General features: G+C 53.8%; 2 protein-coding genes across 5 annotated transcripts; both read right to left on the bottom strand.

Annotated features, from left to right (window-relative positions):
- Nucleotides 1–624: 624 nt before the first annotated feature.
- ALKBH7 (alkB homolog 7) lies at nucleotides 625–3,815 on the bottom strand. The gene is made up of 4 exons (XM_077329832.1): nucleotides 3,134–3,815; nucleotides 2,038–2,211; nucleotides 1,694–1,818; nucleotides 625–1,025 (listed from the first exon to the last, which is right to left on the bottom strand). Exons 1-4 carry the CDS (start codon nucleotides 3,656–3,658, stop codon nucleotides 896–898), a joined length of 954 nt encoding a protein of 317 aa, XP_077185947.1. The 5' UTR covers nucleotides 3,659–3,815; the 3' UTR covers nucleotides 625–895.
- Nucleotides 3,816–4,940: 1,125 nt separating this feature from the next.
- Nucleotides 4,941–25,307, bottom strand: LOC143833710 (afadin- and alpha-actinin-binding protein-like). Of its 4 annotated transcripts, XM_077329830.1 has the most exons (14): nucleotides 23,831–25,307; nucleotides 22,295–22,376; nucleotides 21,077–21,240; nucleotides 19,978–20,193; nucleotides 16,417–16,527; nucleotides 15,423–15,558; nucleotides 13,230–13,305; nucleotides 12,064–12,211; nucleotides 11,924–11,984; nucleotides 10,412–10,566; nucleotides 8,311–8,484; nucleotides 7,686–7,842; nucleotides 5,858–6,047; nucleotides 4,941–5,447 (listed from the first exon to the last, which is right to left on the bottom strand). In XM_077329830.1, the coding sequence occupies exons 2-14, from the start codon at nucleotides 22,341–22,343 to the stop codon at nucleotides 5,288–5,290; spliced, it is 1,797 nt and encodes a 598-aa protein (XP_077185945.1). In that variant the 5' UTR covers nucleotides 22,344–22,376; nucleotides 23,831–25,307; the 3' UTR covers nucleotides 4,941–5,287. The 4 variants fall into 4 exon arrangements, with proteins under 4 accessions (XP_077185945.1, XP_077185946.1, XP_077185943.1 ...); XM_077329831.1 differs by lacking the exon at nucleotides 21,077–21,240; XM_077329828.1 differs by lacking the exon at nucleotides 23,831–25,307 and having other exon boundaries at nucleotides 22,295–23,817.
- Nucleotides 25,308–26,086: the final 779 nt, after the last annotated feature.

The raw sequence follows: 26,086 nt of genomic DNA, 5'->3' as shown, positions 1-26,086 counted from the left end.
CATCAGGAAATACTGATATTGTTCAATATACCCAAACCTGAAAAATACTGTTTTTTTTTTCTGGCACAGCCCTAGAGAATGTGCCAGCTCGACCTCCCCAGAAATCGACCCGGGCTGTGGGGGGGGGGGGGCAACAGCATCCCTGGTTCCTCCAGCCAATCTCTGAGTGACGTCGGAGGAACGGATGATTTGACACGAGGGCTCATTAACCCTGCTGAGATATTTATGATTTGTAACTTATTTATTTCTTCCCCCAAATAGGGGAAGGGATAGCCATTTTCCGCCTCCCTGTATTTATTTGCTTATTTCTCGGGCCAAGCAGGCCACGGAGATGGGTACGAGACTCGCATTAAGGAAGAATGGCATCTATGTGTCCGCCAGTCACTGGGAAACAAGGACACCATTTGCAGCCCTGGAGTTGAGCATCAGATCTTGGGAGACGGAGATCCGTGCTAGCAGCCCAGCAGTGCTGCCACGAGACCCCCGCCCACGGTCGCACTGTGACCCAGATAAGGCTTTAGCCGAACCTCCGGTCTTTCTCCGTGGCTCCTCATTCTTGTCTCAATGCTAGAGAAAATAAAATAAATTATTATTGTGTACCCAAGTCATACGAGGCACTGGGAATTTGTCTTTCCAAAAGGTTTTTATTTCCTGAGACCAACAATATCTGGCCAAGAACAAGGGAGCCTATGCCACCCCCACCCCCCAGACGCTTGCCAGGGGTCCTCAACACACCACTGCCCCTGCTAGTCCTTTATCGGGACTGGGCAGTATCCAGAACACCACCTTAGTTCTTGGACGCCTCTCAGGAACCACAGAGCAGACTTCCGCTGTGCTCAGGGAAGCACCCGACATCCCGGCTGGGGAGAGCGGTCGGCCCCCGCAGATCTCAGTCTTATGCTTGCAACAGGGGCAGGTTCCGGCAGATGATGGCGATGCGTCGTTCTCGGGGGACCTTCTGGCCATCGAAGAAGGATTCCTCATCTCTAAGGATCTCGTGGGTGAATTCATAGCGAGCCGGTCCCCTTCACCCAAAGAAGAAATCACACAACATACCCACGTGAAGACAGCTTTCGAATAATAAAAATATTAATCCTTCAAAGCCAGTATTGTCTGCTCAGGTTGGCAGCTGCCACTGAGCCAAGGCCTTTCCCATCCTCTCCTGCCTGGTCCTTTTCACTGGAGATGCCGGGGATTGAACCTGGGACCTTCTGCCTGCCAAGCAGAGGCTCTGCCCCTGAGCCACGCCCCTTGACTTGTACATTAACACAACTTGGAAGGAATCTTGTCCTATGCAGGGAAAAAGACGAAGAGGAGCTGGGGGTTTTGTACCCTGCTTTTTACTACCTGTAGGAGTCTCAAAGCGGCTTACAATCACCGGTCCTTCCTCTCCCCACCACAGACCCTCTATGAGGCAGGTGTGGCTGAGAGAGCTCTGAGAGAAACTGCTCTGCAAGAACAGCCCTAAGAGGACTGTGACTGGCCCAAGCTCACCCTGCTGGCTGCCTGTGGAGGAGGGGGGGGGGGAATCACACCTTGTTCTCCAGATTAGAGGAGAACTCCGCACCAAACTGGATCTCATCAATGCAATGTGTAGACTATTACAAAGAAAGCTAAAAGCACTCTGAGGTCACTGCTCTTAACCACGAGACCAAGCTGGCTCTCAAAAGCTGGGCCTTCTCGCTCTAGTTACCTGAGGATATAGAGGGAGCGACGCTCCAGCAGCAGATCCACCCGTTCCTGCGGGTTCTTCTCACAGACCAGGCGCATCACGCTCGAGGAGAGGAGGGAGAGGCCAGCGATGGTGCAGCCGCAGAACTCGCAGAGGAAAATCAAAAAGAAATTATAAGGGCCCCAGTTTCCAGAACGTGGCTCATGTGCCACCTCCTAAATAAAGGACATGCTCTGTTTGAAACAGTTTTACGCAATTTCTTTGGACTCTTTGCTTAACTCTGCTGTGCTAAAATTGTGCTTATAAACTTGGCTCTTTTAGTGAGGAAACCCAAAGGTGAGTTTCACCTTCCCACACTGGGTTACCTTGACGCTGTCTATGTGGGGCTTGATGTAGCCCGTTTTGTCCAAGTCCAGGACGTGAACCTGGGCCAGCTGCGGCACATGGGGAGGGAACGCCACATCCCGGACCCGTTGCAAGATGGCCTCGCTCTCCGGGCTCCAGTGCGATTTCTCCGTCTCACGATATCTGTGAATCGCCTGCAGTGGGGAGAAAAGAGGGTGAACGGCCTGGGAGAAGAAGGGAGCGAAGGAGGGAGAGCCACCTCCCCCCCCCCCTTTGCAGGCAGCTCTGAAGGACGGGGAGGCTCCCCACTCAACAGGTGACTGGACAGAGTGCTGCAGGTAAAGTCCCCATCACCCACCTGAGCATGCAATGCGGTCGCCTGATGCCTTCCGACATAAGAACTCCCAACAAGGCAACTTTTAAGCTACACTGAACATGGGAGCCTCAAAGGAAGGGTGGGCAAAGCCTAAAGCACAGAGCTGGGGCAAAGCTTGTCTGTCTGTTTTTAAGTTTTTGCAAGAAAAACAAACTATAAACAACAGGTGGGTCACCCTGTGGTCTGCAGCAACAGGACCAAGTTTGTTTATTTTAATTTTTATTCCCTGTTACTCCCGGAGCCGGCTCCTGGTGGGTGACAATGGTCCATTAAAACCTCCCCAATAAAACCCCATTAGAAATCACAACCGTGGGCGTCCAGGGGCTTCTTGAAGAGCAACAAGGTGGACTTCTGGGCAGGCACTTTCCCGGACACAAGGCCGCCTCGCCCAGCGGCCGGGGTGGGCTTCAGTTGCCCAGGTGGGCTAGTCGGAGCTCAGGATTGGGGGGTCCAGGTAACCCGGGGCAAAGGCAGGGTCGGGGACCCGGCGAAGACCCGTGAAGGGCTGGGCTTGCGTGTGCCGCGGGGACCCTTCCCCGGAGAGGGGGCTGCGTGGCCACTTGCGTCGCCCCTGGACGGCAACTCGGGGGGTCTCCCAGGGGGGCCTCGGAGCGGCTCCTGCAGCTTCAGACCGGCACGGCCCCCCCCCGCCAGACCCCCCCCCGCCCCATAAGTGACCCCCCCCGCCGCCTCTTCCCCGGAGCAAGCGCGACCCCCCCCCCCCGCCCCCTGCGGCTGACCTGGTCCCAGTGGTGCTCCTGGTAGGGCGTGCGGCGCAGGGCGGGCTCCAGCTCCCGGGCCAGCAGCGCCTCCTCGCCCGCGCCCACGAAGCCCCGCAGCAGCGCCGCCCCGCCCGCCTCCAGCCGCCCCCACAGCCCCGCCGCGCCCATCGCCCCAGGGCCGCCCCTCCTCCTCGGGGCCACGTGGCCCTTGGGGAGCCCCGGGGGGGCCCTTCCTTCTTCACGCGCAGGGACCCGGGCGCAGGCGCTGGCAAGTTTCGCCTTTGCTTGGTTCGTCCGTCGCCGCTCACGGCACCTGACAGCAGGGGGCGCCAAACTGCAAAGCTGGCAGGGGCTCATGGGAATTGTAGTCCGCGGACACCTGGAGGGAAACCCCCATCGCCTGGCTGCCCCCTCAACCCGCCAATCCCCGAACACCCGACCGTGAGGAGGGGTAACCGTGCAAGGACCCAGCTTGGGCACAGGAGGGCAGCATTTGTTGGGGGCACGGGGAGGCCTCTGAATGCAAGAGACATTCAGAGGCATCCATTGCCCGCCTCTGCGTAGCAACCTCGGAGGTCTCCCATCCAAGCCCTAAGCAGGGCCCTGCTTAGCTTCCAGTATTTGATGAGGAACTAAAGAGCCTGTTGATGCGGGTGAAGGAGGAGAGTGCCAAAGTTGGCTTGAAACTCAACATCAAGAAAACAAAGATCATGGCATCCGGCCCTCTCAATTCCTGGCAAATAGATGGGGAAGAAATGAAGATAGTGACAGATTTTATTTTCCTGGGCTCCAAGATCACTGCAGATGGGGACTGCAGCAAAGAAATTAAAAGACGCTTGCTCCTGGGGAGGAAAGCTATGGCAAATCTAGACAGCATCCTAAAAAGCAGAGACATCACCCTGCCAACAAAAGTGCGTTTAGTCAAGGCTATGGTCTTCCCAGTTGCAATGTATGGCTGCGAAAGTTGGACCATAAGGAAGGCCGAGCGTCAAAGACTTGAGGCTTTTGAACTCTGGTGCTGGAGAAGACTCTTGCGAGTCCCTTGGACTGCAAGGCGAACAAACCGGTCAGTCCTGGAGGAGATCAGCCCTGCCTGCTCCTTAGAAGGCCAGATCCTGAAGATGAAACTCAAATACTTTGGCCACCTCATGAGAAGGAAGGACTCCCTGGAGAAGAGCCTAATGCTGGGAGCGATCGAGGGCAAAAGAAGAAGGGGACGACAGAGAATGAGGTGGCTGGATGGAGTCCCTGAAGCAGTAGGTGCAAACTTAAATGGACTCCGGGGAATGGTAGAGGACAGGAAGGCCTGGAGGATCATTGTCCATGGGGTCGCGATGGGTCGGACATGACTTCGCACATAACAACAACAATTTGATGAGACAGGCAAGTGGGGGGAAGAGACGAGCCATGCTTGGTTGATTACCTAGAAACTTAGACTCCTAGAATCCTAGAGTTGGAAGGGACCTCCTGGGTCATCTAGCCCAACCCCCTGCTCTATGCAGGACACTCACATCCCAATCGCTCATCCACTGTCACCTGCCGCCCCCTTGAGCCTTCCCAGAACCTACCTCTGCATAGCAACCAGGGGCTGCCTGGGAGGTCTCCCCTCCCCGGAATAACCAAGAAACAATCTTACTTCACTTCCAAGATCTGAAAAGGGTCCGGAGAAGCAAGACTTCCAGCCCACCGTGTATCAGAAAACCACGTCATCCAGCACGGACCCCGCCCACCATGGGGCAGAATATTAACTGGGCTGGGCTGACAAAAGTTAAGGCCCCCTGCCCAATGCAAACCCCGTCCTAAGTTAGGCCAAAACACCAAACGCTCTTAAAAGGGATTCTTTATTATAAAACAATAAAATGAACAGAAGGCTGGAACGGAGGAGCAGTTCTTAGATGCCGTTTCCCTGGACCCGTCCGTCAGTGCAAACCGGGAAAAGGGGCTAACTTTCTAAATAAAGCAGAAGGACATTTACGTGGGACGGCCTCGTGAAGCTTCAGGGGACAGGCACCCAATTCAAAGGTGTCATTTCTGAAGCCAGCAGACCTGGTCCGCAGGAGTCCCTCCCAGAGGGCAAAAAGCCTCCCCTACAAGAAGGCCTGTACAGGATCCCAGCCTACAAGCCCCCCCCCCCCCTTTCCGTACAACACAGTGGCCCAATATAGAGCCAGTTTACAGGTATTCCTGGATGCCGATCACGTGGCATCCCAAGAAGGAGCTTTCCGTGGAGTAATCCAAGAGGTCATCCTCAGAGTCGACTTCTACAGCCAGCTCCGTCTGGCAAGATGCATCTTGGCGCGTCCTTTGGCTGAGCCGTGGTGAAGAAAGAGGCCTGGGGAAGTCAGACAGGAAGAGAGAATGAGCAAAACACCTGAAGAAGGGACTCCTGAAGGCTCCTCTCCTGTCCCAAATTGTGTCAGTCTCAAAGGTGCTCCTGGGCTCTGGCTCTTTGGGACCTGAAGAAGGGAGTGGGGACTCCCGAAAGCTCCTCCGTGGCCTCAAATTTGGATAGTGTGATCAAGCCCTATTTGGTTGAGGCCCCCAAAGCCTGTGGAGGCCTGTTTGGCTGCCCTCCCCAAATTCTCTTGCATAAGCCAGCCAGGTTGGCCGCCTTGGAGGGCTGTGGAGGCAGCCGACACCTTCGAAAAGCAGGCCACTCAGGTCAAGGAAAGGGGGAATCCTGGTACCTCCCCCCCCATTGAGATCAAGGCAAGGGGGCGGGATTTCAAGGGGGCTGCTCACCTGTTGGATGGCGGTTGTGCTGTCTGCCTGTGCCACTCTGCCCTGGCAGGAGTGCTGGGGTTGGAGGCGAACTGCCAGGGCTGGGTCCTGAAGAGTGCCAGCGGGGTGCGGCCTGGCGTGAGGACGACTGGGGGGTAAGGGGTGCGGACAGGCTGGGACCGCCTCCTCCGGCTGGGCAAGCAGTCAGGCTCTTTCAAGGGGGGTGGGGAAAGAGAGAAGGTTAGCAGGAGGACTACAGTGTGCTCCAATAGATTCATGCAGGAGCAGTCTAGCCATGGGTACTAGCCATGGAGGTTGAGGAGAAGCCTCCAGATTCAGGGGCAGTCAATCTCTGAATCCCAGAGCCAAGGAGGACATGGAGGCCAAGGCCTTGCCCTGACAGGAAGATCCGAAGAGCCCTCCTGGATCAGATCAGGCGTCCATCCAATCCAGCGTGCTGCCTCAAACGGCCCAACCAGTTCCTCTGGAGGGCCACAAACAGGGCAGAGAGACCAAGGCCTTCATAAGAACATAAGAAGAGCCCTGCTAGGTCTGACCAGGGAGGGTCCATCTCACCTCCCATGATCTGGACACGATACTCCATTTGATGAAGCCCAAAATCCCATTTGCCTCTTTAGCCAGCGAGTCACACTGCTGACTCCTGTTCAGTGTATGGTCTACTAAGACTCTACTGTTGGCTCTGTGATTCAGAGGTTTACAGCTTCCGAAAGTGGGGGTTCCCCTCACCCACCATGGCTAGTAGATGACAGAATTATCCTCCGTGAATCCCTCTACTCCCTTTTGAAAGCTTTTGTGGCCATCCGGACATGCTCTGGCAGCCAATTTGACATTTCAATCCCCTTCTGTGTAAAGTGGTACTTCCTTTTCTCCATCCTGAACCTACTGCCCATCCGCTTCCCCGGATGCCCTCGAGGGCTAAGATTTTGGGAGAGGGAGAACAATTTCTTTTGGTCAACCCTCTCCGAAAGACTCCCTCCCCCAGCAAGAAAAAGAAAGAAAGGGAGCAGCTGTTCTAAGCCGTGACCATTTCTGCTGCGTTAACATTATCCCCCCCCCTCCAGGTGTGGCCCTCTGGGAGAAAGAGTTCCCATATATTCGGGCATCTGGCTTGACCCAGTGGGAGCAACTGGAATTCACTACAAATGAAGGGGCGCTGGACGAAAACAAAGACAGCCAGGTCTGAAAGTAAAATGGACAAGAACGTCTACAATTGTTCTCTTCTGTAACGTGTAAGCAGGTACACACACACACACACACACAAACAAAGGGAAGGACCCCATGAAGACTAGTTCTTGGCGTTTCAAAAAATGCTAGTTTTGAAAGGGTCACATCACCATCCTTTTAGTCTGTACAGCATCCCCCTGTCCTTCCTCTGGAATCCCCAAGACTTGATCAGGGTTGCCAGCTCCAGGACAGGAAATACCTGAAGATTTCGGGGCGGGGGGGGGGGGAGCCTGAGGAGGTCAGAGTCTGGACAGAGGAGGGGCTTCAGTGGCATAAAATGCTGCAGGGTCATTTCAAAGCAGCCATTTTCTCCCCTGGACGGCAGCTGTAACCCAAGCAGACCTCCCTTCACACCCCCCCCCGGAGGCTGGCATCTCTCGCATCGTGTAGCCCCATTGGGGCACTTCTATGGGACCCCCTCCCGGGTTTGTCGTCTCCGTGACCACCAGGGGGAACAGGGGAGACCCCCAAAGCACGAGCCCTTCAGAGAGCACAGCCCAGTTCCCATCGGTCAAGGAAAGACCAAATCGTGATTGCAAAATCTTTCCAAACTGGACTTTGCAGCCATCCCGACGAATTCGCTGCCTCCCCAGAGTCAACGTACCTCTGGCAGCGACGGGGGCCGAAAGTCGCCGCTTGGGGTCTCGGATTTCTAGCCTCGGCAAGGAACGCAAGAACTCCTGCTTCAAAACAAGGGCCTTCTCTTCCTCAAACTGCAGCTTCTGTTCGAGGGGAAGAGAATCGCAGGCGCCAACTGAATCCTGCCGTACGACATAATTCACTGCGTATCAAGGGCAAGCAACAGGGTTGGGCCCAAACTCAGATTTCCGGGTGAATTTTAATAAGCCTAATAATAAAAAATAATAAATAAAATAACCTCCCTCACAGATTGAATGGAGGAGAGAAGGACATCAGTCAGTTTGGCATCCCACAGGGAGAATGGCAGGTAGAAGAAGAAGAAGAGTTGGTTCTTAGATGCCACTTTTCCCTACCCGAAGGAGGCTCAAAGCGGCTTCCATTCGCCTTCCCTTTCCTCTCCCCACAACAGACACCCTGTGAGGGAGGGGAGTCAGAGAGAGAACAGCTTTATCAGGGCTGTGACTAGCCCAAGGTCACCTAGCTGGCTACAGGTGGAGGAGGAGCGGGGAATCAACCCCCGCTCACCAGATTAGAAGTCCACCCTCCTAACCACGACACCAAGCTGGGCACCAGCGGCTTAAATAGCCTACCTCCCGCCCGAGCCGAATGGCCGCTTCCGTGAAGTTCTTGCGCTCCCCTTCGAAGGCCCGCCTCTGCTCCTCCAGCATGGCCCGCTCTTCCTCCAGCTGGTGCCACTCCTCCAGGAAACAGGAGCCTTTCAGGTGAGTGGGCAGCTCTGCGCTGGCCATGGCGTCCAGTTGCTCCTGGAAACCGGAGCAGAAATAAACCCCCCTGCACTGCCTCTTACGAAGCCAAACACCTGGGAGAGAAACCTTCCCCTGTTCCACGTTGACTCTCAAGGCTTCCTCAAACCCTCTCCAGAGTCAGCGTTCTGGAAGGGAGCTACCGAGAGTCCCCGATTCCAGCCACCCCCAAAGGCACAGGACCCCATAGGAAGCTGCCTTCCACTGACACGGGCAGTATTGTCTACACCAGGGGTAGTCAAAACTGCGGCCCTCCAGATGTCCGTGGACTACAATTCCCAGGAGCCCCTGCCAGCGAATGCTGGCAGGGGCTCCTGGGAATTGTAGTCCACGGACATCTGGAGGGCCGCAGTTTGACTACCCCTGGTCTACTCAGACAGGCAGCTGCTCTGAGGGTCAGAGGTCAAGGCCTTTCCCATCCCCTCCTGCCTGGTCCTTTTAACTGGAGATGGGAAGGACCTTGACCTGGAACCCTGGCTCAGTGGCAGGAGGTGCCCAAGTTCAATCCCCAGTGGCATCTCCAGCAAAAAGGAACAGGCCAAAAAACACCTGATTCAGTACAAGCCACTTGTAGCTGCTCCTGGGAGGGCCCAGCCACTATCTGCCTTTGGAAGGACGTCTCCTGTTCACAGCTACTCCTCGTCCCCTTACAGAAAGCGGAGCCGTGCTACGGCCAGATGCCGCCTTAAGCAGTTCAGCCGCTAGACGGAACTCCAAGGCAGGCAAAGACAGCCAGGTGTTCTGCAGGGCCCGAGTCTATAAAGTGAAAACTGCTGGAGAATTCACCGGCTGCCCGTTTCCCTCCTTCAGCCCTGATTAGCTCTCCAAGGCCACAAACTGAAGAAAGCTTCTTCTTCTTCTTCTTCTTTTTAATCTCAGCTTCTTCTAAAAGTCTGTAATGCTGCTGGGTTCTGTTGTCAAGCCGTGTAAGCAAAACCAGGACATTCGAGAAGAAGAAACATCAAATGGTTTTTTTTTCAGGAAGGGGGGACAGAATGGCTTCCCAACTGAGCCAAACCATCACACACACACACACACACACACACACACGTCCTGGCTTGCCAAGCTCCAGGTGGGGTCTGGAGAGGAGACGACTGAGAAGGGATCTGATAACTAAGTATCTAAAAGGGTGCCATACGGAGGATGGAAAAATAATGAAGTGGGAGGGGTGGGTCCCAGTGAAGAAACAAATACAGAATAATTCAGACACACTGGGAAAACGATATGGCAATACAATATCCAAATTGGCCTTATAAAGAGTCGCCTCTCTTCAGTTTCAGAAATTCTTTTCTTCTTATTGGGACTTGTGTGAAATAAGAAGAAAAGAATTACTGAAACTGATTAGAGAAGACTATATAAGTGCAATTTGGATATTTTATTGCCATATGGAAGACGAAGCAGAGTTGTTCTCTCTTGCCCCGCAGGGACAGACCAGAACGAATGGGATTAAATTCATTCACAAGAAATTCCATCTAAACATCCGGAAGAAGTTCCTGACAGTCAGAGCGGTTCCTCAGTGGAAAAGGCTTCCTCGGGAGGTGGTGGGTTCTCCATCATTGGAAATGTTTAAGCAGAGGCTTGATAGCCATCTGACGGAGAGGCTGATTCTGTGATGGCTCCAGGGGGTGGCAGGTGACAGTGGAGGAGTGAGAGGGTTGGGAGTGTCCTGCACAGTGCAGGGGGTTGGACTAGATGACTCAGGAGGTCCCTTCCAACTCTATGATTCTGTCTCCTGGTATTCCAACAGATCCCCAGAGGAGACTTCGGAAGGTTACCTCCATGGTATTATACCCTGCTGAAGTCCTTCCCCAAAGTCTGCTCAATCCCACAAATCTCCTGGAATTCCAAAACCCAGAGTTGGCAACCCTCAAGGTCATGATCCCGTGTACCCCAGGGGCCTGCAGAGGCCAAGAGCCGTTCGCCTTACCTGGAAGAATTGCTGCAGATGGGAAGCCAGAGAGTTCCTCTGCTCAGTCTCTTCCTTCAGCTTCAGGGTCTCCTTGTGGGGCTCAGTGAGGCTGGGGAAAGGGGGGTCTTGCGCATTCCCAGGCTGGGGCAGGAGAGAACTGGAGGCTTCCACAACTGGAGAATGGAAGGCAGGAAAGGGTGTGATACTGTTACCTCTCTCCACCACCACCCCATGCCACACAAGGTCTCAAGTTTCACGGGAGAAGCCAGAGGTAGACATGGCATGGAGCTACCTCCGATTGAATCAGACCCACTGGGCCATCAAAGTTAGCACTGACTGCCAGCCGCTCTCCAGGGTCTCAGCTGAAGTCCTCCCCATCCCCTCCTGCCTGGTCCTCCTAACTGGAGATGCCGGGGATTGAACCTGGGACCTTCTGCCTGCCAAGCAGAGGCTCTGCCACTGAGCCAGGGTCTCAGGCCAAGGTCTTTCTCCTGCCTGGTCCTTTTAACTAGAGATGCTGCCGGGGATTGAACCTGGGACCTTCTGCCTGCCAAGCAGAGGCTCTGCCACTGAGCCAGGGTCTCAGGCCAAGGTCTTCCCCATCCCCTCCTGCCTGGTCCTTCTAACTGGAGATGCTGGGGATTGAACCGGGGACCTCCTGCCTGCCAAGCAGGGGCTCTGCCACTGAGCCAGGGTCTCAGGCCAAGGTCTTTCCCATCCCCTCCTGCCTGGTCCTTCTAACTGGAGATGCCGGGGATTGAACCGGGGACCTCCTGCCTGCCAAGCAGGGGCTCTGCCACTGAGCCAGGGTCTCAGGCCAAGGTCTTCCCCATCCCCTCCTGCCTGGTCCTTCTAACTGGAGATGCTGGGGATTGAACCAGGGACCTCCTGCCTGCCAAGCAGGGGCTCGGCCACTGAGCCAGGGTCTCAGGCCAAGGTCTTTCCCATCCCCTCCTGCCTGGTCCTTCTAACTGGAGATGCCGGGGATTGAACCTGGGACCTTCTGCCTGCCAAGCAGAGGCTCTGCCACTGAGCCAGAGTCTCAGGCCAAGGTCTTCCCCATCCCCTCCTGCCTGGTCCTTCTAACTGGAGATGCCAGGGATTGAACCTGGGACCTTCTGCCTGCCAAGCAGAGGCTCTGCCACTGAGCCAGGGTCTCAGGCCAAGGTCTTTCCCATCTCCTCCTGCCTGGTCCTTTTCACTGGAGATGTCAGGGATTGAACCTGGGACCTTCTGCCTGCCAAGCAGAGGCTCTGCCACTGAGCCAGGGTCTCAGGCCAAGGTCTTCCCCATCCCCTCCTACCCAGAGCCAGAGTCATCTGGGAACATATTCTGGGTTAACCCACCAGGTCTGCCTCCATAAGACGGGAAGAGCAGCAATCCTTGTGTCTCGGAGCTTCTGGGACTACCTTCCTTTAGAGACCCTCCTAGCTCTTTGCCTGCTTTGTCTCCAGGGAACTCGGGTTGCCAGCCTCCAGGTGGGGCCCAGGGATCTCCCCAAGGTACAACGTCTTCCGGGGCTTCCCTTACCATTTCGGAATCGACTCCACTGCTCCTGGAAGGCCTCACAGGGGAAGTTTTGCTCTGCACACTGCAATGGAGAGTGGCAGGTGAATGCCAAGGGCGGTCCACGTGGGCATCGCTAGGCAGTCACTCCTGAGGGCTCCTACCTGGGCAAGGCCATCGGTGCCCATCAGCTGCTGCACATCCCGGCCCACTTGGGTCAGCAGCTGCTTCAGGCGGTCATTCTCCAGGGCCAGCCCCTGTTCCCGTTGCTCTTGCCTGGCCAGCTGGACACGGTAGAGCTCCTCCTCCTTCCTAGAAGGCCCAAATGCAACCATACTTCTGCCGAAAAGCCTCAGGTTGAATCAGAGAGCCCCCCCCCGCCCCGCCCCCGGACTGACCACCTGATGCCTACGGGGCCAGCTCTTTTATTATTTCTCAAAATATTTAAATCCCACTTTTCTTCTAGGCTCAAGGTGGCTTACGATAATAGCTCAACCGTCCTCAACGGAAAGCAAAAATTGAACAGCAAATCTTAAACCCATCCCTCCCTCCCCCTCTTTGAAAGACACCCACCATTCAACCCCCCCTCCCCCCCGAAAGCGCTGAAGTGCAGTGACTCCTCCTGAGGGTCTCCAAGGAGGGAGCCCCCCTCTTGCTTTTTCAAGGAGACCCTTCCATGGAGGCAAAAGGCCCAGGCTCCCTGGCTGACACCAGAATGGCCACTGGAATTGGGGGATAAAACCAACAGAGGCTGCCTAATGCCCACAGCTGGCGCTTGGGGGCACCCGGACGGAGACGGCCCTTCAGCATCCCTGAGGGTGGTCCACAAAATGGCCCCTGCTACGTGCTCAGGTTCTGCCCACCTTGATCCCCCCCTCCCCACAACTGCTGCTTCACCAACACAAAAGCTGGAATTCACAGCCAGAAGAGGTAGTGATGGCCACAGGAATAAAGAGCTTTTAAAGGGGATTATAAGGATACGTGGAGGACAGGACGATCAGTGGCTGCCGGGCCTGGTGGCTGAGGGGAACTTCCACATTCAGAGGCGCTAAACCCCCTTAGACCCGGTGCCAGGAGGCAACCACCAGGGGAAAGTCTTAGCCTCTATGCCAGGGGTAGTCAAACTGCGGCCCTCCAGATGTCCGTGGACTACAATTCCCAGGAGCCCCTGCCAGCGAATGCGAATGTGAATGCTGGCAGGGGCTCATGGGGATTGTAGTCCACGGACATCTGGAGGGCCGCAGTTTGACTACCCCTGGTCTATGCCTTGTGGCTGGCTCTCACCCCCTCCTCTTCTAAACTTGGTCCATCTTCATGCCCCTCTACTTACTTGCCAAGAGATTTCCCGGTTTTCCAGGTTGACCTCTTGCCGTCGGGACGGGTCAAGACGTTGAGGATTTCGATCGCTAGAGACAGCAAAATGGATACTTCAGAGACACAACGGGACAAGGTACCTTCCTCTGTCTCCCGCCCCCCTCGCCCTGTATGCGGTGGGTGAGGGTATTCTGTTCCCTGGTATCTGACAGAGCAGGCATGCGCAGGAAACCTTGCAGCCAGAGTTACTTGGGTGGTCGTAAAGGCTGGACTCAGACTTGGTTTTACTCGAAGAAGTAGGCATGCACAGATAAACCTCCCCAGAACTAAACCTGGTTGGTCATAAAGGTGCCCCTGAACTGTTTTACCAGAAGCAGGCGCACATGGACACAAGCTTAAACTTTGCATAAGATGTTTTGGGTCCGAAAGTTGCCCCTGGGGTCAAACTTTATCATCATCCATCCTAGACCAGGGGTAGTCAACCTGTGGTCCTCCAGATGTCCATGGACTACAATTCCCATGAGCCCCTGCCAGCAAATGCTGGCAGGGGCTCATGAGAATTGTAGTCCATGGACATCTGGAGGACCACAGGTTGACTACCCCTGTCCTAGACCAGGCCTTCTCAGCCAGGGTTTTGTGAAATTAATTTTATCTATTTATCTATTTATCTATTTATTGTTTCAACTTATTGTCCACCACTTCCATAACTGGCTTGTGGCGGGTTACAACATTCCGTGTTAAAAGCCCCATTAAAACCCCATTAAAACAAGCCGGACATTCATCCAAATACATAAACAGAATCCTAAAACATTTAAACATTTAAACATTTAAAAACCATGGAGTGGGAAGAGAGAGAGGGCTGATCACATCACAGGTGCTTACGCTCTTAACAGATCTTTAAAATATTTTTAAGATGTGTTTAACATTTATCATTGTCCATGGGGTCGCGATGGGTCAGACACGACTTCGCACCTAACTACAACAACAATGACCTGTGGACAATGCTGGGCCTGGACGGGGTGGGAAGGGGAGGGACCCAGGTGGGCGTGTCCACAGCTCTGCTTCCCAACCACATTCTGCACCACTTCTGTGGTTTCTTGAAGGCTGAAGAATAATTCAGGGGTTTCTCCATGATAAAAATGTAGAAAAGGCTGTGCTAGCCCAAGAACACCCTACCCGTGACCATCTTGGCATGCACCACTCCCATTTTGATGGGTTTCATCGTGTTTTTATTCTTTTATTCTTTTTATTCTTTCATCGTGTTTTTATTCTTTTATTACGTGAACCGCCGTGAGCCCAATCAGGAACGGCGGTATATAAATTTAAATAATAAAATAATGAAAGCATGGCTGTGCCCAAGGTGCCACAACTGAGTGGAGATTCGAACCCAGGTCTCTCACTGCCTAGTCTGACCCTCTAGCTGCCACCCTGTTGGTGCTCTCTTAAGAGGGTGTCACACACGAAGCTGTTCCAGCTTCGACACACACAACAAGACGTCCAGATTTTGCAGGGTGCCTGTGAGGATGCAGCAAAGCTGGAATATACATGGGCCTGTAGCCTGATCGCAATCCCATGTACTGAGGAAGAAGAAGAGGAGGAAAAGGAAGGAGAAGAGTTGGTTTTCATACCCTGCTTTTCTCTACCAGAAGGAGTCTCAAAGTGGCTTAAAGTCACCTTCCCTTTGAGGTGGGTGAGGCTGAGAGAGCCCTGATATTCCTGCTTGGTCAGAGCTGCTTTATCAGTGCTGTGGCGAGCCCAAGGTCACCCAGCTGGCTGCATGTGGGGGAGCGGGGAATCAAACCCGGCTCCTAACCACTGCACCAAGCTGGCGCTCCAAGAGGATAGATTCACAGGGTAGCCGTGTTGGTCTGTAGCACAGAAGCCAGATTTGACTCCTTCGGCATCTCAGAGACCTACAAGACTTTCGGGATATATGCTTTGACTTGAAGTCAAGTCCCGAAAATCTTCTTTGTTTCCAAAGTGCTGCTGTAACAGCCAGGGGTTCCCCCATCAAGAACCAGGATATTTCTAGCCTGTGGCAGAGAAACCCGTAATTCTTTGTCGGGGCCTCCCTTACAAACAGGTACACCTAAATCCAAAACTGCTCTGAAGCAAGCCATTATGTTCCCCCCTTCCCAGGAGGAAAGGTTTGCAATGGATATGCCCACATGTCCCTCCCTCCCACCCGCCTGCCCCCAACCCCACACACTCCCTCTCCGGTCCTTCTTCTCGGTCACCAGCTGGCTCATCTTCTCCTTCAGCCTGGTCAGCTCCTGCTCCTTCCTCTTCATGTCGTGGAGGTGTTGGGTCGCTCGGCTGGCCAGGGCACTGGAGAGTTTGGCGATCTGTGGAGGGCAGAGACCTCAGCGGGAGAGAAAGCTGTAGAGGCCGCCCCTAAAGCTGCCATATTCCCCAGGGGAGCCGATCCTTGTTGCTTGGGATCAGCTGACATTCAGGGAAATTTCCTAGCTCCGCCTGCAGGGTGGGGACCCTGGAAGACGCTAATCAGCTTTTGGCAGGGAGGGCCTAGCGGGCCCCGTGCAGAAGGCTGATAGGATTAATGCCCAAAACAGCAGCCGCCAATCTGCTCCCAAGCATGATGCAAGCGATATTTGCGTCCTAAAGCACTACATGGCTTGGGACCGGGGTATCCTGAGGGCCATCCTCCCCCATGTGTTCCTGCCTGGGAATTAAGATCCCAAAGAGAGGGGTCTGGTGTGCAGACACGACAGGGCCTTTTCGGTGGCAGCCCCAAGATTACAGAACAGCCTCCCTTCTGTTGCAAGGTGCCCTTGATTTCCACGAGGGAGAAAAGGGGCTAGCGAACAATTCAAGTAAACAATTAAGAAGGGGAGAGTGGAGAGGAAGAGAACTGTCACTGACCCTGAAGCACAGGAGTTCTACGTGTGAGGAACTTTAAAATAAAGTCTGTTCATTTTGAAAATGTGAACACACAAACAGAGTTGCCTTCTACTGAATGGGACCCTTGGTCCATGAAAGTCAGTCTTGTTTGCTCAGTCTGGCAGCAGTTGTCTGGGGTCTCAGTCCTGCCTGGTCCTTTCCACTGGAGATCCCACTGGGGATTGAACCTGGGACCTCCTGCCTGCCAAGCAGAGGCTCTGCCACTGAGCCAGGGTCTCAGGCCAAGGTCTTTCCCATCCCCTCCTGCCTGGTCCTTTTCACTGGAGATGCTGGAGACTCACCTCGTCCTTCTCTCCCCTCAGCAAGGTGTTCAGCTCCTTGTTTCTGCTCTGTAGCTGCTGCTCTTTATTCTGCACGGCCACAATTTCCTTCTTGCAGATTTCCACCTGGTCCTGATGTTCCAGGAGGGCAAGAAAGAGAGGAGAGAAAGGGTGAGAGCAGCATCAGAATTCGCACCCAGAACACAAAACATAGACCCTGATGACCACCAGGCAGCTGGGCAGGCGAGATGACATAGGGCCGACTGGCGTTCTAACTTCCTGGGAAAGTTCCCACCCACCAACCAACTTACGTCAACCTGGCCCTGTCTTCAGCGTTTTGGTTCTCCGTGAAAACAGGCCAGGCTGGGCCCTTTCCTCAACAAGGAACCCACAAAGAGTTGAAAGGGACACTTCGGTCCCTCCCATATCTCCCACCCCACACTACTTCCCCTTGTTTTCCTCCTCCTTTCCCTGCTTCCTTCTCACCTTCCTGGCCAGGCAGGGCTCTTGAGTTCCACCATCCAGCTCTTGAGGTCCATCTCCCATTCAGGCCACTCAGGGAGTGGACCATGAGGGCCTATTGGGTGCTGGCCGTGGTGCTGAACTTGGACCAAAGCAACAAGACGTGGTTGGCCCTTGCCGGTCTTTGAGGACCAACCCTGGACTTTCTGGGTGGTCTCTCATCCAAGCCCTAAGCAGGACTGACCCTGCTTAGCTTCTGAAATGGGATGAGATCACGCTATCCTGGGCTAGGGCCGCCCTTACTCCCTCGGGGATGCTGTCTTGCGGCTTCCCATGAAATAACCTGGTGTGACAACTCCCGAATAAAACAAAGCAAGTCAGGGATGGGAGCGGTGGGGAGGGTCTCCAGCAAGGGCCTAGTACCCTACACACAAGGAGGCCCCACCAGAGAGCCAGCGTGGCACAGTGGTTAAAGAGTGCCGGCCTCAAACCTGGAGAGCTCGGTTTGATTCCCCGCTCCTCCTCCACAGGCAGCCAGCAGGGTGACCTTGAGCCAGTCCCAGTTCTCTCAGAACTCTCTCAGCCCCACAGACCACTCAGGGTGCTATGGGGAGAGGCAGGGAAGGCAATTGGAAGCTTCTTTGAGAAAAGTAGAGAAATCAACTCTCTAAAACTGACCTTGGGACAGCTTCAAAGCAACTCTGAGCTTCACCCAGAAAGGAGAACATTTCCTAACCCCTTTTGCCCAGCTGAAGTTTAGAACTGCTGTATGTTCCGGATGCAGAAACATTTTGTTTAAACATTCTGATCGCTGTCAAATTCAAGTGGACCCTGTGAACGGACGCGGCCTAGGGGTATCGACAATCCCCCCCCTTTTTTGGGAGAGTCCGAGAGGCAGCCTGACCCTCCGGCCACTATCCTGAACTTGCCAAATTTTATCAGTTTTGCAGTTCTGTTGTGAACGATACAAGGTAACCCCTCCCAACCCTGAGAGCCTGCGGGGAAGCCAGAATACACCGCCCAGGTTTTGCTGTTCCCACAAAGTATTCCGAAGGCTCTTGCACTGCACAAAAGTTGTCCTTGAACGGGCATCTCGATACAAGCAGCTTTCTCATGCTGATTTCCTACTTTCTGTTACAGAAAACATGTTTGAACAATTCATTCAGGGATGGGAGAGTTACTTTCTCCTCTGCTGTGGTTTCTGCTGCATTTAGGAGATTCCTTATACATTTGCAATGCGGTGGCCAATATCTCAGGAGATACAATATACTTGGTACAAGTGGGGGACCCTCAAGGACTTGCGGGGGAAGCATTTCATTCTCCCCCCCCCCGCCCATTTTCCCTTCCCCTGGCTGCCCCTGTAGCCTCTCCCTCTTGCCTGCTTCCTTCTCTCCTTCCTACCCGCCAGGCAACTTAACTTAACCTGCCCTGTCCTTGGTTTTCTGACCCCTGTGAAAAATCAGTGTGGTTCATGCAGCCAGGCTGGGCCCTGGTGCTCATGGGGGAACCTACAAGTACTTGAAAAGGATAGAATCACAGAATCCTAGAGTGGGAAGGGGCCATACAGGCCATCTAGTCCAACCCCCTGCTCAACGCAGGATCAGCCCTAAGCATCCTAAAACATCCAAGAAAAGTGTGTATCCAACCTTTGCTTGAAGACTGCCAGTGAGGGGGAGCTCACCACCTCCTTAGGCAGCCTATTCCACTGCTGAACTACTCTGACTGTTAATTTTCCCCCCCTGATATCTAGCCTATATCGTTGTAGTTTAAACCCATTACTGCGTGTCCTTTCCTCTGCAGCCAATGGGAACAGCACCCTGCCCTCCTCCAAGTGACAACCTTTCAAATACAAAGAGGGCTATCATGTCCCCTCTCAACCTCCTTTTCTCCAGGCTGAACATTCCCAAGTCCCTCAACCTATCTTCATAGGGCTTGGTCCCTTGGCCCCAGATCATCCTCGTCGCTCTCCTCTGTACCCTTTCAATTTTATCTACGTCCTTCTTGAAGTGAGGCCTCCAGAACTGCACACAGTACTCCAGGTGTGGTCTGACCAGTGCCGCATACAATGGGATACCTCATTCCCTCCCCCATATCTCCACCCCCCTCCTCTGGGCAGCCCCCATAGCCTCCCCTTTCCCTGCTTCCTTCTGCCAAGACAAAACGGCGTATTATTGAGCACGTCCGTCTTTTATGGCTCTTCGTGCCACTGAGTTCTTGAGACGCATTCTCTGCTCAGGTTACACAATTGAAGCTGCCTTAGCCGGAAACCAGACCCTCTGTCCATCAAGGCCTGTATTGTCTACTCAGACCAGCAGCAGCTCTCCAGGGTCTCCGGCGGAGGTCTTTCACATCCCCTCTTACCCGATATCCTTTCTAACCGGAGATGCCGGGGATTGAACCGGGGACCTTCTGCACAAAAAGCAGAGGCTCTGCCACTGAACCACAGCCTCTCAAGGGGCCCATGGCCCTCCTGCTACAAGCATCACGCTCCCAGGAGCCGGGAATGGATATGCATAAAAGCTGTGGGGATCACCTGGCAGGGACGTTGGAAGAAATCGATTCTCTACTGCACAGAAAAGCCGTGGAAATGAAGGGCAGACACTGAAGGCCTGGGTCCTGTTTGCCTTCACAAAACTAAACACATGGCAATTAATGGCTGGTGCCTTTTGCTGGAATCTGCAATATCGGCAGTGTGCATAATGGAACAGAATATGGAGAATGTCCTGTAGGGGGCATCAGTGGAGAACTGTATTTAGCATAGTTAGGCTGGAAACTTCCTGATATTTTCATATAGCCTCCTGCAGTGCTGTGATTGGTTCAACAGCAGACTTCCTGCTCCTCTGAGCATCCTTCCTCCCTGTTTGCCCCCAAACAGAATGACTGAATGAACAGCAGGACAGTCAGTTGGGTCTCCCTCCTCTTTCTTGCTGCGCGAAGTTGTTTCTCTCCTTATTAAAACTATATTATTCTTTTAGAAATCCTGGTGGCTCAAACCCTTTGGGGATATTAAAACACTATTTGCATTTTCTGCCCCAGCATTAAATCACATCTTGGGCTGGATTTGCAGGATCCAGCAGACCACCAAACGCTGGGTGGACCTGGGTGCTGGTGGGCCCTCACCTTGAGTTTCGCATGTCGGGTCCGCAGGTACTCCAGCTCCCCGGCCCGCCGGATCTCCTCCGCCTCCATGTCCCCCAGCTTGGCTGAAAGGCTTCGGTAGAGATTCAGCAGCCCGCAGGTGCCGTTCACCAGCGCCAGCAGGCTGAAGCCACGCTCCAGATCTGCTCCGGAGCCGTCCTCCTGGTAGAGGGCAGGCAGCCCCAGGGCCCCCAGTTCCTGAGCAGAGGGGCAAGGGGGAAGCAGAAGGGTTACTGGAATTGCCAGAGGCCACTCAGCACCCATGGAGGGTCCCCGTGAGGTCCAGTCTGCTTCCCTATTAGACAACCACCCTCCTACCCGCTTCCTGCCCAAGCACCTCCCACGGACTCAGAAAGGCAACAACAGCCCTTCCGGACAAGCTGGGTGGGAGCAAAGGGACATACTGGTGGACCCAGGGGCACCACGTTGGGGACCTCTGCAATAACACACAGCCGCATTCAGTTCTAATCACAGAATTCTAGAGTTGGAAGGGACTTCCTGGGTCATCTAGTCCAACCCCCTGCACTGTGCAGGACACTCACAACCCTCTCGCTCTTCCACTGTCACCTGCCACTCCCTTGAGCCTTCACAGAATCAGCCTCTCCGTCAGATGCTTAAAAATGCTTAAAAATCTCCAAAGACGAAGAACCCACCACCTCCCGAGGAAGCCTGTTCCACTGAGAAACAACTCTAAGTGTCAGGAACTTCTTCCTGATGTTGAGACAGAATTTCTTTTGCATTAATTTCATCCCATTCATTATGGTCCGTCCTTCCAGGGCAAGAGAGAACAACTCTGCTCCATCCTCTACATGGCAGCCTTTTAAATACTTGAAGATGGTTATCAGATCCCCTCTCAGCCGTCTCCTCTCTAGGCTAAACAGACCAAGCTCCCCCAACCTTTCCTCATATGTCTTGGTCTCCAACCCCCTCCCCATCTTTGTTGCCCTCCTCTGGACATGCTCCAGTTTCTCTACATCCCTCTTCAATTGGGGCGCCCAAAACCGAACCCAGGACTCCAGGTGAGGCCGAACCAGAGCAGAGTAAAGTTGGCTGGTTCAAACACTTCGTGGCCGAAACCTACCGCGTTGAGGTAGGAGATGCAGCTTCCCAAGTTGTCCCTCCTGCCCATCTCTCCAAGGCCAGCCGGGAGGTCTGGGGAGCAACTAAGCGGGGGCAGGCCCCTCCCCAGAGCGGGAGACTGGCTGAGCCCAGCCGCCTCGGGGGCCAGGAAGGTGGCTGACAGCTCTGCAAGGAAGACAGAGAAGAAGACAGCGTGTAAACTGGAGGTCCCTTGAAAGGTGAAATGTGGGTATCTGGACTTTGTGCTGGACTTTGACCGAGGAAGGAAAAGGCAGTTTTCCAGGTGGGGTATTGGGTTGGAGAGTCACACTAGGATCTGAGAGACCCAGGTTCAAATCCCTACTCTGCCCTGGAAGCTTGCTGGATCTCCGTGGGCCAATCACAACACTCAGCCTGTCCAGCCTCACAGGGCTGTTGTGAGGGACACATGGAGAGGAGGGGAGAAGCAGCTTTGGGTCTCCCCCTGAGAAGAAAGGCAGGATGTAGAAATCTTAAGGGGGTGGCAGGTGACAGTGGGTGAGCGAGAGGGAAGTGGGTGTCCTGCATAGTGCAGGGGGTTGGACTAGATGACCCAGGAGGTCCCTTCCAACTCTAGGATTCTAGGAAAATAAGTGAGAAAAGGACACCTGAGGCCTGTTCACACAAGCAGCATTTCGTTTCCTGACATGGCCATGCCTTCCCTCGCACACAGCCCAACCCACTGGGGGGGGGGAGTGTTCCTGGGCCCCAGAGGACAGCGGGCAGCTCTGCTCCACAGAAAGGAGTCCTGGGGGACCAGACTGGGCTGTCACCCCGACCAGCAACTGCTTAGACCACTCAACGCCTCCTTTGCAGGGGAGAAGAGATGCCCACTGGAAGGAAGCTGGGCTGGAAAACCTGGATGGGTGCAGTAACAGTGGAACTCCCTGCGGCAGGAAGTGGTGGCGGCTACAAGCATAGCCGGAGGGGACTGGATAAGCATCCGGAGCAGAGGTCCATCAAAGGCTGCGAGCCACAAGGTGCAAATGGAACACCCTGTCTGGGGCAGAAATGCACTCTGTTCTTGGGGCTTGGGGGGCCACAGTGGGGGGGCTTCTGGAGTTCTGGCCCCCACTGGTGGACTTCCTGAGGGTCCCTGGGATTTGGCCCCTGTGGCACGCTGAGTGTTGGACGGACGGACCACTGGTATGATCCAGCATGGCCGCTCTTATGTTTCACCCGATGGCTAATCTACCGTCACCTTCAGCTGTCTTGGCTCCCAGGAGAGCTGGGGAGAGCCAGGACTCCATTCTTCCACTCGACCGGGACGGGGGCACCCAAACCTGAAAGACAAGGAGAGAAACGAAAAGACTCTCGTGTCCTTCAGGGACATCCCCCAAACAGCAGGCAAACAAGCCGGTCACGGCTCCATCCTGACGCCCAACGCCCATCTGGCCCCAAGCACCTCTTCCCTGTGGAGACAGGCTAACGGGTGGCAGGAGAAAGGTTTGCAAAAGGATGCCTGGGAGAGAGAAGGGAGAGAAAGAAGCCCGTTTCTTCCTTTCTCACAGTAGAAGACCTCGTGGGCACAGCATGAAATGGACGGGCAGGGAGCTCGGGGCAGATCGAAGGAAGCTCTTCTTCTTCACCCAACTAGGAATTCGCACGTGGCACTCCCAGCTGCAGGAAGTGGCGGGAGCCTGAAGCTAAGAGCAGATGGGATCAGCCTGTGGAGCAGAGGCCCCAAACAGCAAGGCAGCAAAGCAGAGATGGCACGTTCCTTCTGAGCTCTGCACTCTTGGTGGGAGGCAACCGTGGGAGGACCTCTGGAGTTCTGGCCCTGCTGGTGGACCTCCTGGTGGCCCCTGGGCTTTGGCCATTGTGTGACCCTGAGTGTTTGACCGGATGGACCATTGGCCTGATCCAGCAGGGCTTCGTCTATGCTCTTAGCTGGATAACGGGGAAGAAGAGATGCAACATGCAAGAGAAATCTATGCCTTTCCCTTCCACTCATCCTCAAGAACAAGTTTATTTCTAGGGATCCTGGAACAGGAATGGCCAAAGGGTGGCTCTCCAGATTCTCAGGAGCCCCCGCTGTCCAAGGACTTCTGGAGAGCCACAGTTTGGCCTCCACTGCGGCAGACTATTGAAATCCGTTCCCCTGGAGAAAATGGCTGCTTCAAAACACAGAGGTCCATCTCCCCCCACCTTTTGTTCTCAAACCTCCAGGGATTTCCCACTCCAGAGGGCCCGCATGGCATAGTGGTTAAAGTGTCAGACTACGACCTGGGAGTCCTGGGTTCAAATCCCTGCTTTGCAATGGAAGCTTCTGGCCAGCCACACCTTCTGAGCCTACCTACCTCACAGGGCTGTTGTGAGGATAGAATGCAGGAGAGGAAAATGACACAAGCCCCTTAGGGTCTCCTTTGTGAATAAAGGAAGTAAATAAATAAATTACTGCAGCATGGATTTGAGAAACACCAGACCCTTCCCCACCATATATTAATAATAATTTTATATTTATAGCCCACCTTTCCCAGTTGGCTCAGGGCAGGTAACAACAATACATACAATAAAGTTACAATAAGTAATTTTTCTAAGAAATTATAGCCCGCCTTTTCCACAAAGGCTCAAGGTGGAGTGACTGCAATTAAGAAAGTGACTGCAATTAAGACCGTGATACCTCCCATTAATGCAAGGAGAGCGGTGCAAAGCCACAGAAAACAGGCTGGCAAAAGTGGGACCCCCAACAGAACAGACTCTGAAGTCTCGTTCACAGGTCCCAAGCCTCACTCACCTGTCCCTCATGCAACCCAGACTCCTCCAACGGAACAAACAGGTGAGCTTACCTGCCCTTAAGGAGTTTCTAAAGCTCCCCCCCCCAGCCCTAGCCATTGGATGGAACTGCTCCTGGGGCATGCTGGGATTTGTAGTTTGGGGCTGCAATGAAACATGTGGAGTGGAAGCACTATGAGAACACAAAAACAATATTGCAAAGCAAAAGAAACAACGAATTGTGTGGCCAGCTATATCTTAGGAGCACAAGGAAGAAAGGATGAAAATAAAATCTCTTTATTGTGTTTCCTTGAAACAATTATGAGAGTTGATGATGCTGACAGCTGAGCTGAACAAGGTTCCGGTATATCTTTGTTTCAAATATATTTTCTCAGCAGCAAAGGAAAGAAGAGTTGGTTCTTATATGCTGCTTTTCCCTACCCGAAGGAGTCTCAAAGCGGCTTCCAGTCGCTTTCCCTTTCCTCTCCCCACAACAGACCCCCTGTGAGGGAGGGGAGGCTGAGAGAGCCCTGAGATTACTGAAGAAGAAGAAGAGTTGGTTTTTAGATGCCGCTTTTCCCTACCCAAAGGAGTCTCAAAGCGGCTTACAGTCGCCTTCCCTTTCCTCTCCCCACAACAGACGCCCTGTGAGGGAGGGGAGGCTGAGAGAGGTCTGATATTACTCAGGAAGAAGAAGAGTTGGTTCTTATATGTCGCTTTTCTCTACCCAAAGGAGGCTCAAAGCGGCTTACAGTCGCCTTCCCTTTCCTCTCCCCACAACAGACACCCTGTGAGGGAGGGGAGGCTGAGAGAGCCCTGAGATTACTGAAGAAGAAGAAGAGTTGGTTCTTATATGCCGCTTTTCTCTCCCTGAAGGAGTCTCAAAGCGGCTTCCAGTCGCCTTCCCTTTCCTCTCCCCACAACAGACCCCCTGTGAGGTGGGTGAGGCTGAGAGAGCCCTGAGATTACTGAAGAAGAAGAAGAAGAGTTGGTTCTTATATGCCGCTTTTCTCTACCCAAAGGAGGTCTTTCTTAAAAGGATACTTCGTTTAAATTCCTTCCCCAGTCGGCCTTTCAAATGTGCTTTTAGCCCACCTGCTCACCTCGGAAAGCTGATTCAGGTGAGAGGCCCGATGATCGGAAGCAGCAGGACCAAGTTTGTCACTTCTGGGTATAAATATTCATGTGCAAACACACTTCCCCAGGTACAATCCAGCTACCCACCTGAATGCATCACAAACCAGAATAACAAACTGTTTATGTGGCCACCATATGTTTGGGTTTAATACTGAAGGGAAGGAAATAAATATATCACCGTGAAGATATAATTATATCAGAACCAGAGATTGATGGGCAGCTGTACCTTTTTAAATTGCAGAAGGCTTCCATTTCAGTCTCTCTGAAGAGGTGTGCATTTACACAAAAACTCAGACCCAGAATTACATTTTGTTGGTCTTAAAGGTGCCTGACTAGCCTCAAACTCTATTCCAGGGGTAGTCAAACTGCGGCCCTCCAGATGTCCATGGATTACAATTCCCAGAAGCCCCTGCCAGCATTCGCTGGCAGGGGCTTCTGGGAATTGTAGTCCATGGACATCTGGAGGGCCGCAGTTTGACTACCCCTGCTCTATTCTACCGCTTCAGACTAGCAAAATGACCCACCCAAATCTACCTGCAGTGTGCATGCACATGGAAGTTAAGGCCCAGAGTTAAGCATTCTTGGTCTCAAACGTTGCTCTTCTGAGGTCCAGACACACAACAGGGTCCTGAACTCAAATCAACATGCAGCACACACATTCTCCGCCCATGAAGCATCTGCCTTCCATCTGCCAGGGGGAGAATGCAGGGAGCCAGGAGGTTGTTTCTTCCCCAGCAGAGTCCGGTGCTGCGTTCTGCGGAGACTCCATGAACTAGTGGGGACTAAATGGTTTTGCCAGGCCTCCTGCCGGGGCCAGGAAATATACCTGATCTCCAACGAGGTATCAGTTTCCCTGAAGGAAATGGTTGCTCCAGAGGGGGGGGGGGAGACTCTACTTAACAATCCCTGCTGAGGTCTCTCTGCCACTGAGCTTTGGCTCCCAGCCACAAACACATGAAGCTGCCTTCTACCGAGCCAACCCACCGTGACCGATATTGTCTACTCAGACTGGCAGCTGCTCTGCAGGGTCACAGGCTGTGGTATTTCCCAGCCCTTCCTTTCAACTGGGGATGCCGGGGATTGAACCTGGGACCTCCTGCCTGCCAAGCAGAGGCTCTGCCCCTGAGCCAGGGTCTCAGGC

This window comes from Paroedura picta, chromosome 3, assembly GCF_049243985.1.
Source record: "Paroedura picta isolate Pp20150507F chromosome 3, Ppicta_v3.0, whole genome shotgun sequence".
Lineage (NCBI taxonomy): Eukaryota > Metazoa > Chordata > Lepidosauria > Squamata > Gekkonidae > Paroedura > Paroedura picta.
The sequence above is the reverse complement of the archived record's forward strand: the minus strand, read 5'-3'. Positions and strand labels throughout refer to the sequence as shown.

Coding starts and splice junctions, on each gene's coding strand:
- ALKBH7 (XM_077329832.1), bottom strand. CDS start 3,658: ATGCCTCTGAATGTCTCTTGCATTCAGAGGCCTCCCCGTGCCCCCAAC. Junction 1,819..2,037: donor CCCACATAGACAGCGTCAAG/GTAACCCAGTGT, acceptor TTCCTCTGCGAG/TTCTGCGGCTGCACCATCGC. Junction 1,026..1,693: donor CGCTCCCTCTATATCCTCAG/GTAACTAGAGCG, acceptor CTTTGGGTGAAG/GGGACCGGCTCGCTATGAAT.
- LOC143833710 (XM_077329828.1), bottom strand. CDS start 22,484: ATGGGCGTTGGGCGTCAGGATGGAGCCGTGACCGGCTTGTTTGCCTGC. Junction 11,985..12,063: donor GCACCGATGGCCTTGCCCAG/GTAGGAGCCCTC, acceptor TCTCCATTGCAG/TGTGCAGAGCAAAACTTCCC. Junction 10,567..11,923: donor GTGGAGTCGATTCCGAAATG/GTAAGGGAAGCC, acceptor TCCATTCTCCAG/TTGTGGAAGCCTCCAGTTCT.